This window comes from Sporothrix schenckii (assembly GCF_000961545.1).
Source record: "Sporothrix schenckii 1099-18 chromosome Unknown Cont46, whole genome shotgun sequence".
Taxonomy (NCBI): domain Eukaryota; kingdom Fungi; phylum Ascomycota; class Sordariomycetes; order Ophiostomatales; family Ophiostomataceae; genus Sporothrix; species Sporothrix schenckii.
The window spans coordinates 669025-679658 of NW_015971147.1; the positions used below are offsets into that span (position 1 = coordinate 669025).

At 54.7% G+C, this 10634-nt stretch overlaps 2 protein-coding genes across 2 annotated transcripts; both read right to left on the bottom strand.

The window, feature by feature from the left end:
* On the bottom strand, window positions 1-3828 carry SPSK_03893 (inositol hexaphosphate kinase; the record flags this gene model as incomplete). Its single annotated transcript, XM_016730708.1, has 2 exons — window positions 1-2233; window positions 2297-3828. The coding sequence occupies 2 exons, from the start codon at window positions 3826-3828 to the stop codon at window positions 1-3; spliced, it is 3765 nt and encodes a 1254-aa protein (XP_016586528.1).
* Window positions 3829-8006: 4178 nt separating this feature from the next.
* On the bottom strand, window positions 8007-10622 carry SPSK_03993 (uncharacterized protein; the record flags this gene model as incomplete). The annotated part of the gene is made up of 1 exon (XM_016730808.1): window positions 8007-10622. The coding sequence occupies one exon, from the start codon at window positions 10620-10622 to the stop codon at window positions 8007-8009; it is 2616 nt and encodes an 871-aa protein (XP_016586529.1).
* Between the last annotated feature and the right edge of the window lie 12 nt (window positions 10623-10634).

Below are 10634 nucleotides of genomic sequence, written 5' to 3' on the forward strand. Positions count from 1 at the left end.
TTACTCGCTCACATCGCCAGAGTCGTCCCAGGTGTTCAAGTCCATGTCACGTTGGTCCAGGTTACGAAGCGGCCAGGCCAGACCCATCTCTGACCGCACGTCGCGCTGAATCTGCGTCAAGTAGCGCTGCAGAGACCGCAGGCCATGCAAAAAGCCACGGTCGACGTCCGACGGGTGCTGCGGCGGGCACGGTCGATTCTTGACAGCGTCAGCCTCAATCACGCTGTTGGCAAAGTCGGCCATCTTGAAATCGATCTCGCGCTTGTCCCGACGGCGCTGGCGGCGGCGACGCATAATCTCGTCGCGGACGGACAGGTCTTCGTTGTCCGTGGCGAAGTCCGTAGTCGAGTCTTCAATGGCCGTATCCTCGCCGCCGGTCAACGCGCCGCTGCCATCGTCCCTGTTGCTCTGGTCGCCGTCGTAAAAGACGAGAAGACTCGCAGCGTAGAAACGGTAGCCGCGGAGGCGACGGATGATTTTCTCCAGCTGCCTGAGCTTCTCGAGCATGGTTGGGATGTGCCGCAAAATGCTAGAGAGGTCGGAGCCGTCGTACAAAAACTCCCGGATGACGCTCTTGAACTCCTGGCCTGCCTTGACGTTGCGGCCAAAGTACTTGTCGTGGTAGATGTAGTTCTCCAAAGACGCGTTCCACACCTGCATACCACAGATGCGCACACCAAGCTCACGCGATGTAGTGTTTGCGCATTTGCGCTGCTGGGAGAGCTGTTTCTTGGGGCTGGCTTCGACACCGTACTGCCGGGTGCCCATCTTGAGGTCCATGATGCATGGTCGTTTCATGCCCGCCGTAAGATCTTCCAAGAGCAAGAAGTACTCCTGCCGAGACCCGGAGTGCGTCTTTGCTTCTTTGGGGTTGATGGGCCGCGGGATTTTCCTAAACTCGGACGGGCTGCCGGCCAAGGTCATAGCAGTCGAGTTGGCTAGGAATGGCACAGGGTCTTGCACAGGGGTCGCCTCGGCTGGAGCATCCATCTCAAGCTGGTGCGACAGGTTGCTGAATCCGCGATTGCTATGCTGCGGCTTCTTAATGTCCATGGCAGAAATCGTGCTATGATTCTCGGTCTTGTCGCCAGCTTCGGCGGGATGGTTTGCGATCTCGTGACGGGCAAAGCGGTCTTCAAATGCAGCCAAGGCCATCGGAGCGTTAAAGGACGACCGGCTGGTGTTTGTCGTCGTATTCGCGGTGGTCATGTCATCAATGTCGGCCTTGTATGCAGCCTCATCAGCTCCTTCGTAGTACTTGAGGTCACCACGGGGGTCAGTCACATTCTTAGGCTTGCGCCGCAGGCCGGTGCCAGAGTAGCGACGTCTGCGGTGCAACGGCCGCAGCTGGTCGACAAAGTTCTGTGCCTCGGGCGCACTAGTACCGGTCACATCCTTTGGACTTTCGGCGTCATCGACAACAGCCTCGTCATTCAGACTCTTTACCACGGGCCCCATGTCGCTCTGCGTGAGCATCATAGACGCAGTGGGCACAGTGTCGTTCTTGAAAGGGCTGGCGAACTGGTTCTTCTGGGCAGCATCGGCGCTGGCACGGCGCTCGCGTTCGGTAACCAAGGTTGACTCGGAATTGGACGGGCGCAGGACGTGCTGCTGAAGGATCTTCCGCGGAACTGCGCGCGCCGTCTTGCCCTTTTGGTACTTTTGAACATCCACCGGCTGCTTGAGAAATGCATCGGTAAAGACCTCGTTGCGCAAGCGCTTATTCACCAGCGTGGCACCCCAGCTGTTCAAGTGACGACCTTCCAGGGTAGGACGGGTAGCAGTACTACGCGCAGGAGGCCCAGGCAGTATAAAGTCCTGCTGTTCAGCACCGCCAACTGCCCTTTGCAGGTGCTCTCTAAGCAGGTTGTTTTCGGCGGTTGTGGTAGCAGATTGGGAGCCCCGCGGCGTGTTGCTCGAAGACGCGCCGTTTGGCTGTAGAAGATGGCGAGGAAGGATGTGCTGATTATCAATGAAAGTGACTGTCGGTACCTGTGTCTGCGAGTTCTGGATGGATTGACTGATGATTCTGGTGGTCGTCGGAGCGGCAGAGGTTGCTACAGCTGCATCGTCGCGAGCGGTCGAGGACGACTCTGTGTTATTGTCCTTGGCAACAGCGCTGAGCTCGCCTTGGCCAATTTGTTTCAGTTCAGCGGCAGCCACATCGTCCTTCTTAATTGTCGACTTGCGCCGAGGCTTCTTGTGGAAGGTCACATTCAAAACACCAATATACCTATCGTAGGTCAGCATGACCATTTGGTGAAAGACCAGGGAATTTGTAACAAAGAATACTCACCTGGGCAGGAAAGGGAGCAGGTCTCTGTGGTACCGCTCAATCCGCTCGTAAAACTCATTTTCTCGGTTGGTCAGTTGCTTGCACACGGCCCGCTTGGAAAAGCGCCACAAAGTGGTATGGCCGCCGACTTGGTGTTTGTACGGGATCAGCTCGATAGCGTCTCGCGGCTGGTTAGGCTCGGGCTGAGTATCAACGTCAGGCTCCTCAAAGTACTGCGACATGGGTCGCGACGGCAACTCCACCGCCGTGTCGGCGCTGTCAGACACAACCGGCTCGGGCTCCTCGCTAGGTGTAACCGGGTGGGATGCAATTCGCGCGGCATACTGATGGTCGCTGTGAGACATTTGCCGGCGGATCTTGTTGCTAAAATCGGGAGACAGGTTCGAAGAAGGGGCGGGTGTCGGGTGAGTCACGTCGTGCTCAGTCGTCGTGCTCTCACTCCGCCATGTGCTGAAGGTTTCTCGGTTTGGCTGCAGAGCCCCGACCGAGGACGCGGGAGCGGCGATCGCTCCATTCGGTGTGCTTCCCAGTGGCGGCGTCTCTGCGCCCTCTTCGACGCTCTGATGGGGAACAAACAACGCCGATATCTTTTCTTCGCCCGAGTCGTCGCCGTCCTCGGCAGCCACCGCTGTATCGGCGCTGCCGTCCGACTTGTCACCCGATTCCCGCCGGCTATTCGTGCGTCGCTTTGTCGTCAAGGCGGCCAATGCGTTTCGCGAGTCAGTATCGGTGTCATCTGTAGAGGAGTGTGTCGCACGCGAACGGAGTGCTGAACCGGGTTGCTTCGAGATCGGAATCGCAATCGGTGGCCGGTCGCCGGATGCCCCAGATGCTGGTGCCGCGGGCAACGTCGGAGTCCGGTCCGACCGGCCTGGGGCGTCAAAGTAGTCGCGGGATGAAGACCGGTCTGCGCCTGGAGACTGAACAGAAAAGTACAGCGGTTGGTCCGGCCGCACAGAAGGATCGTTGCCAGAAACCTGCTGTTTGGCGTCACGCAGGACGACGACGAAATCGGACGATGTGGGATAGTCGTTGTGGGTGGATGTCGAGGATGCAGAAAGGATGGACGAGGAGGAGAGCTGCTGTTGGCGGCGAGGGGAAGCCGTTGGCGTCGACGGTGCCAAGGGCGGTGCCGCCACAGTTGCTATACGTGCAGTGGCCAGATTGGATGTCTGCAAGGCTTCCGCTTCAGGTTCTGTTTGGTCAGAAGGATCTAGGCCCCCATTGTGGCATTGGGCAGCCTTGCAGTCGGGTTCCGAGGAAATGGTACGGTCGTGACGAGTCGTGGTCTGTGGTAGTAGCTGCAGCTGGGGCTGTGATGTAACCGATGTGGTTGTGCTAGAATGGCGGTCGGCGTCGTCGAGATCGAGGTGGCCTGCAGGCTCTTCAAAGGACAGCTTGCGGTCGTCGATCTGGTGCCGAGGTCTGCTGCTTTCCAAGCTGCCAGTACTCGATGCGCCGAGGTGGTGATCACCGGCACTGGCACTGCTATGTGCGCCGTAGTCGGCCGGGAGTCGTTCCGCTGCCATCATTGCGGTCTGCTGCGAACTGGCCGCCCGAACAAGTTCGAAAGTGGCAAAGTTGGCAGGTATTCAGCAGCAGACGATAGAGGGGGCCGAAACCACCGTCATGGAGCGTCCTGCAATTGCTCGCCGTAGAGGGGAAAGGATGGAAATGGGAGGAAGAGAAGAAGATAAGAGAAAAAACAAAAGATAAAGAAACTACAAGAACGAGAAAAGACAGGAACAAATAATAAAAGAAAAGAATGCCCCCTTAAGCTGCACAACAGAATACGCTCAACGTTTACAAGGGCAAACACAATGGCTCGATTGTGGGTGGATTGGAGGAATGGCCTTCTTTTGGGTCGTGAGAATCGTGGACGAACACGAGCGGCGATTTGCAGATGGCGAAAATGGACTTGGGAGAAAAGGCACTGTTGACAAAGGAGGGGTGGGAAAAACAAGTGCAAAGTGCAAGTACAACTGTAAGGCCGGTGCAGGGGTGCGATAGTCGGAAAACGGTATGGATTCCTGCGGTGGGATTGGTCGCACTGGGAGGCAAGAAAAAAACAAGGGAAAGGGCGACCGTGCGGAGAAAGACGAGCCACCGTTTCGTCAGTGAGTGGTCGGTAGTTGTTACGTAACGCAACACGTGGGTCTAGTGGACGTTTGATTGCTGGCGGTGGTGACGCATCTTGTGCTGGGCACGTTGGGCAGGTGCAGACGGAGACCGATTTGGACACAGGGCGGACAGACAAGTAAAAGCAAACAAAACTGTTACGACAAGTACGATGTACAGAAGGACGACGTGGATTCAACATTCCACAAGGAAGGCGTGATGGGGCACCGCGAACGCACAAGTGCTTGTGCGGCGCCCAGACACACAAAACGGAGCAGGAGCGACCGGCGTGGTGAGGACAATCGCTCTCCCGACGCCCTACACGTTCGCAAACCTCCTACGTTGTGCAAAGCCGGAAGGAACTTTGGCTCCGACGGCCATATCCTCTAGTCTGCGCCTTCCCAGAGCCCAGTGCCTGTAACCGCAAAGACACTTGCACCTGATAAGCCGGTCGAGGTCAAGTGACGTTTTTCTCCTTGTTTGAACTCCCCTTCCCGTCTCCTCTCTCTCCGCAGTCCCACTGTGTTTGTTCGGTAGCGGTACAGCAATTACGTACGGAGGGCCAAGTACAAACGCAAGCGTTGACTACCGTCCGGGTTCGCAGTCTCCTTTTTTCCATGGATCGCTCTTTCCCCTTTTCCAGATTACTAGCCAACAGCCGTTTTAGGAAAGAACAGCCAGACTAACAGACAGCAATGGCACGACTGCTCGTAACACTGTCAGTGTCCTACGACAGGGAGAAAAGGTAATACGACATGGTTCCGTTAAGAAACAACAAAAAAAACTATATTTTTCGCACGCTGTTTTCGTGAATCTTTGAGACACGCAAGGGCAGGAAGACTGAGTCTTGGTCCGCAAGCCCTACTTTATTCAGTGCCGAAGCAATCTTTGCGCCACGGGATCACGTGCGAGGCTAGTGCAGGCGCCAAGCAAAATTTGATCTGTAATCACCGAAATAGGCATCGCGCGCTGTTCCCCAACAACAGACCATTCGGTGCTATTATCGTCTCCTTGCCAGCGGAAGCACAAAATCGCTGGCGTTGTGCGGCCCGTCTGGCCAGGCCACATCGTGGGAAATCCAATGAACGATGCGGTGTGTACAACGGTATCCTACCGCGCTCAACAATTGCCTCACTACTCGGCCCGCGGAAAGCACCCATCCATCGCAATTGGACCCAGCTGCAACCGACAAATCGTGGACTCGAAGCTCAAAAGGAGGGCAAGGAGGACACCGTATCTCTCCACCGCCCCGTCGTCATGATAAAGGAAAACAGAAAACAGTTGCATAGCACGAGCAAGGGAATGCACGAAAGAGGAGCCAGTGTGCAGAAGGGCCCAGCCGTCATGCAGCAACGCCAAAACGGTGCATCAGAAACAAGCCATGGCCAGCTCAGCGCAACGACAGCGCAGCAAGCGCAGGCCAATCAAGCCGGAACGTGCCCTTGGGATTCATCTCGTCTTGTCCATTGCGGACCACCGCCCTGGCCCAATTCCAAGCCAAACCACAGATCTGGTGTATGCGGCAGGAAGACGGCTTTTGGGTAAAAGACTAAGGCGGTGCGGCGATGTCTTATCATTGTTGCTTCTTTGTTCTTGCTTGTGGCCCACTCGGCCCTTTGTTCTTGAAGCTTTCCCCAGTCTCGGGAAGCTCGCCCGTGGTCTTGGTCACTCGCGATCATTCCACGGTACTTTTCCTTCGTCCTGTTTATTTTTGTGCTTATATTTCTTTTTTTTGTTTCATTGCAAGGCTCCCTCTTTCACCTTTTTGTGTAGCATCAGCAACCAGGCCCTGCGTGCCCTCCCTGCTCGTCATCGTTATCATGCTTCGTCTCTTGTTGCACAGAACATCTCTTGGCTGAGATATCCAAGCACAAGACGGCACGTCCCAGCAAAGCTGGTTTCGCATTTGTGCCTTTTTCCAGATCAACTTTTTTTTCTCGACGGCAATTGCTCACGGCCGGCTCGTGCTCCCTGTCGAGCCATTTATCCCGCATCGTCCTTCAGGCGGTGACATGGGGCTTGGTATGCATCTACGTGACGGATGCTCCAAGAAGATGCATCGAAGCCGACGACTTACAGCCCGTGTCCAAGGTGGCCTCGAGTTTATTCAGCTCCGTCAGTTCTCATAAAATAGTGCAATGCATCCGTTTTAACAGCCCCATATCCCGCATCCCCGACTTCTCTCGCTCTTGTTCGGCTGAGACTCGACAAAATACCAAGACATGTACCAAGACATATGCATATGAACAGGGGGATGTGATTGCAGCTCGCGCCAGAACATACGGGCAGGGTCTTCCTTTGGTCCCTTGCTCTTTTTCCTCGTCCTCTTTCATTACTTCTTCAAAATTTTCAATCCTGTGGCATCCGATTGGGTATCGAAAAAAGGATTGCATCCAGACTCGAGAAATCTCTATCCCAGTATATGTGAAATTTGTCGACTGTTTCCATATTTGCGTCGTTTCTTCGCTTCGTGCCTCACGCCCTGCTTTTGCTTGTGTTCACCGCTCCGTTTGTCATTGAATCCCTTTTTTTCTCCTTTTCCTATCGTCCAAGGAGAGCTTCTACTTTCGCCATGTGCGCTTTTTTGCGTCACCTCAATGCATCGTAGAGACATCAAAAGCAGCTGTCCTAATAATACATGCCAAGAGTCAGCAAAGGGGCAAAAACCCAACAGATAATAGACGAAACGACAAACCTCTAACGGAGACCAGGCAACAAGAGTGTACAACATACGAAGTAGACACACGATATCCACCCCATGACAAGCGTTCCGTCTTCCCCGGTGGGAACCGTGATCGAAAACAGGGGGGCAAACCAACGACTGGAACGGCCATGGCAAGAAAGACAGCCTATCCTATGGCATTTTTTTTGCGTGTGCTCTTAATTTTTGTTCTTCAAAGCCCCTTGATTGCATTCGGTTTGTTTAGATGCCAACGATCAGAGACTATGTACAGCCGTCGGTGAAGAAACGGTGTACTAAACGATGCTACGAGCCGCACGTGGGTGACTGTCGGCACTTGACGCGCCAACGCCACTTCTCAGCCTCTTACTAAGATCGCTTTAAACAACAAACTAAAGGCCAGGTATGGACGAGGCCAGATTCTCAACCACCGACAATCTACAACGTGCTCTTAAGATTGGTGATCCAAAGAGGTCTAGAAGATTGTAACTGACTTGTGAGGAAAGTAAACATTTACGTTGCTTTGTTTACAAAAATTGTCATGTTCACATCAAGTATTATTCTACTCTTGTTTTTATTTTTATTTTAATTTTCGAGAAAATGGAATATAAATTAAATATAAAAAAAAATCGATCACAAGAACCTGTGTGATTAAAATAGAATGGCAACTTGTTAAATCATGTTGATGGTTATAAGTGGCTATGTAAAGGCAAAAAAACATGATGCCACACGCACTCTGAGTCTTTACAGCTTTTGAAAGAAGTCCACAGTGCAAAAATACTAAACTTGTAATTCACAGATTGTATGTTATACAGGTGATTGAAATGCAAACATAAAGATGCCCTCCTGAAATAAATGCGCCCCTGCCTAATGATAGTATTTTGTCCATCTACACGCCGTGTTCACGTCCCTTTACATCCTGCCGGCACGCGCTTCAGCGAGCTCGGCATCCATATCCCATAAGCCCAGAAAGTCATCGAGGTTGTCCATAACGTCTTGCACAGCGTCTACAGCCGACGCGGCATCGTCGTCTCGACTGTCATCGTCGTCCCCGTGCTGTTCGGTCTCCCCGCCTCGCGTGGCGTTCTCCTTATTGTTGTCGCTGTCTGCACTGGGCACCTTATCGCCAGAGTGCGACACGACCGATTGATGGCGCGACTGCCCGGACGGTATCTGCTGCAGTTTGGACGTTTCCGCATCCGCCTCCTGGAACCGGGATGCCATAGCATCGACGGACGGACTGGTGTACAACTCAAGATCCGGCGCTGGGTCTTGTCCGTATGAAATTGCAATAGGTTGAAACTTGGCGACGCCGGTGTCGGCAGTCGCAAACTGTGCTTCGCCTGCCTGTGATCCTGCCAATATAGCTGCCCGTTGGCCCCTTGTCCGGCCGGCCATTGTTGCGTAGTGTCCCTTGAACCGGTCGACCTCTGTTGGGAGAGACTCCACGAGCATCTTGTCTTGTGGAGGAGGCGAAGCGGCTCGTTGTGGTTCCCGGAACGTTCCGTCGCGTTGTTCTATCGAGGCAGAGGCTGCGGTTCCGCCAGGAGTCTCGTCCGCGGGCGCCGCTGCTTCGTACCCGGGAAGAGAGAAGTGAACACAGCGGCCACATTTGCTGGTGCTGGCCGTTGCTTCCGATCGCCGGCGCGGCTGACGAAGAATCGACCGAGGGCCCCCTACCTTTGCGCTCCTCCGCCGAGGTGGTGGCGTTGGCGTCGGCGAGCGGAATCTCCTAAAGGACTTGATCGACACGGTCATGTCTGGCGTGGGGAGGCTGGATTGTTTCGTGTCCGGCGTAGACGGTGCGGTCCCAGAGGAATGAGCGACCGGGATGGGTAGAGATGGTAGGAACGTTTCCGTATCTTGCTCGAGGCCTTCCTTATCGATTGGTGGTAGGACAGGTGTCTCCCCCTTTGGTGAGCATGGAGACGTAGGCAGATTGGATGTGGAGGATGAGAACGAGGACGCCGCAGTATTCACGTCCGCCCATGGATTTTGACTGACAGAGATGCTCGGCCTGCCGGTTTCGTTTGCGCTCGCATCTGGTTCGTCTGCTTCGACGTCTGGAGATGGAGGATCTGGCCGGACAGCAGCCACCACTGGAACAAGAGTCTGAGTCTCTCTGGACCAAGGGCTCTGGGCTGTCACAAAACTTGTAGCCTGGCTATCGTATTGACGCTGGACAACAGGGTCGGCTGAGCTGTGAGCAACCATATCGCCGACCATGGTGTTTGATTGAGCCTTTGCCCATGGACTTTGATCCTGTGTCGCAATCCTTGCGTCCACCATCTCCGTGTCGTAGGTTACTGTCGAAAGCGTTGTCGTTTCGCCTGCCACAGAATCCGTAGCACATGTTGTTGAGGTCATGTCGGCAAAGTTGCTAGTATTTTGCTCATCCGGTATCTCGTTTGATGGCTCGGCTGGTTCTCCGTCGTGGACATCGTCGCTCGGTTCCGATGCATCAATTTCAGTTCCACTCGTGGCAGGTGGCTGAGGCTCGCTTGGCATTGGTCCATTTACCGACTTTGTGCTTTCTTGCTCTGCCGGCCGCAACGTCGTGTCATCGCCAAAGGCTGCTGATGCTTCATCCCCGACGAGGCTTGTTGTTTCAGTTGCAGTTGTCTTTTTGGAAGAAGCAGGAATTTGTGGTAATAATGGCTCAGATCCGATATGACTGCTCAAAAAGAGATCGGACGGAAGTACCGACATAGAAGGCTCGCTGTCTGATATGTGGGACACCGGCAGTTCAGTGCTGGCCAGGCTTTGACTCGGCGCGGCGTTGCAGCTGCCTCCGACAGCTTCGTCGGCGGCTGTCGTGAGGGCGTCTCGAGGCGGATCGGACGTGGGTCGTGCCAGGTCTGACGTGGGTCGTGCCAGGTCTGGCGTCTTGGGTGCGGCTGCAGCCTTTGCCGAGCTCGCTGCTCTGGTGGTTCGCGAAGCGGACGGTGAGGCGGCCAAAACATCATCATAGTTGGGTTTCAAGCGCTTTAGGTTCGTTCGCCGCAGCCAGTTGCTAGCAGCTGCCCGTTTCTTGATTTCTGGGTCTTTTTGGGTTGTGATGGTGCTCGGTGTCGTTCCTAAGTCCGTGTTCGATGCAGATGTGGCGACTGGCGCAGTAGTCTGTTTCTGGCTGCCGACACCGGGATCGGACGTCGATACTATCAAGGGCTGTTGCGTCTTGGTCGAACGAGAGACGACCTTTGTGCCAATCTTGCCCCTTCTCCCTCTCCAGGGGTTCTCCCAGCGCGTCTCTCTGCCAAACGGTCCCCTTAATGACGCTGAGAGAAGCCGAGGTCGGCGGCCTTCGAGAAAAAGCCGTGCCTGCTCTTCGAGACGTCGGCATCGTGCGCCAGGGCTGTCGTAGTACTCATCGTCGGAGCCGGACAGTAACACGTCGTCCATACCGAGTGTCGATTCGCCGCACAGCAGCTTGTCTGCAAAAATCGGGAGATGTGGCCGGTTCGACTTGTTCACAAGCGGCCGCCGGGCTGCCGTGTGGCGGCCAACTGTTGCGGCTACCTCGTCCATATCGAGCAGATG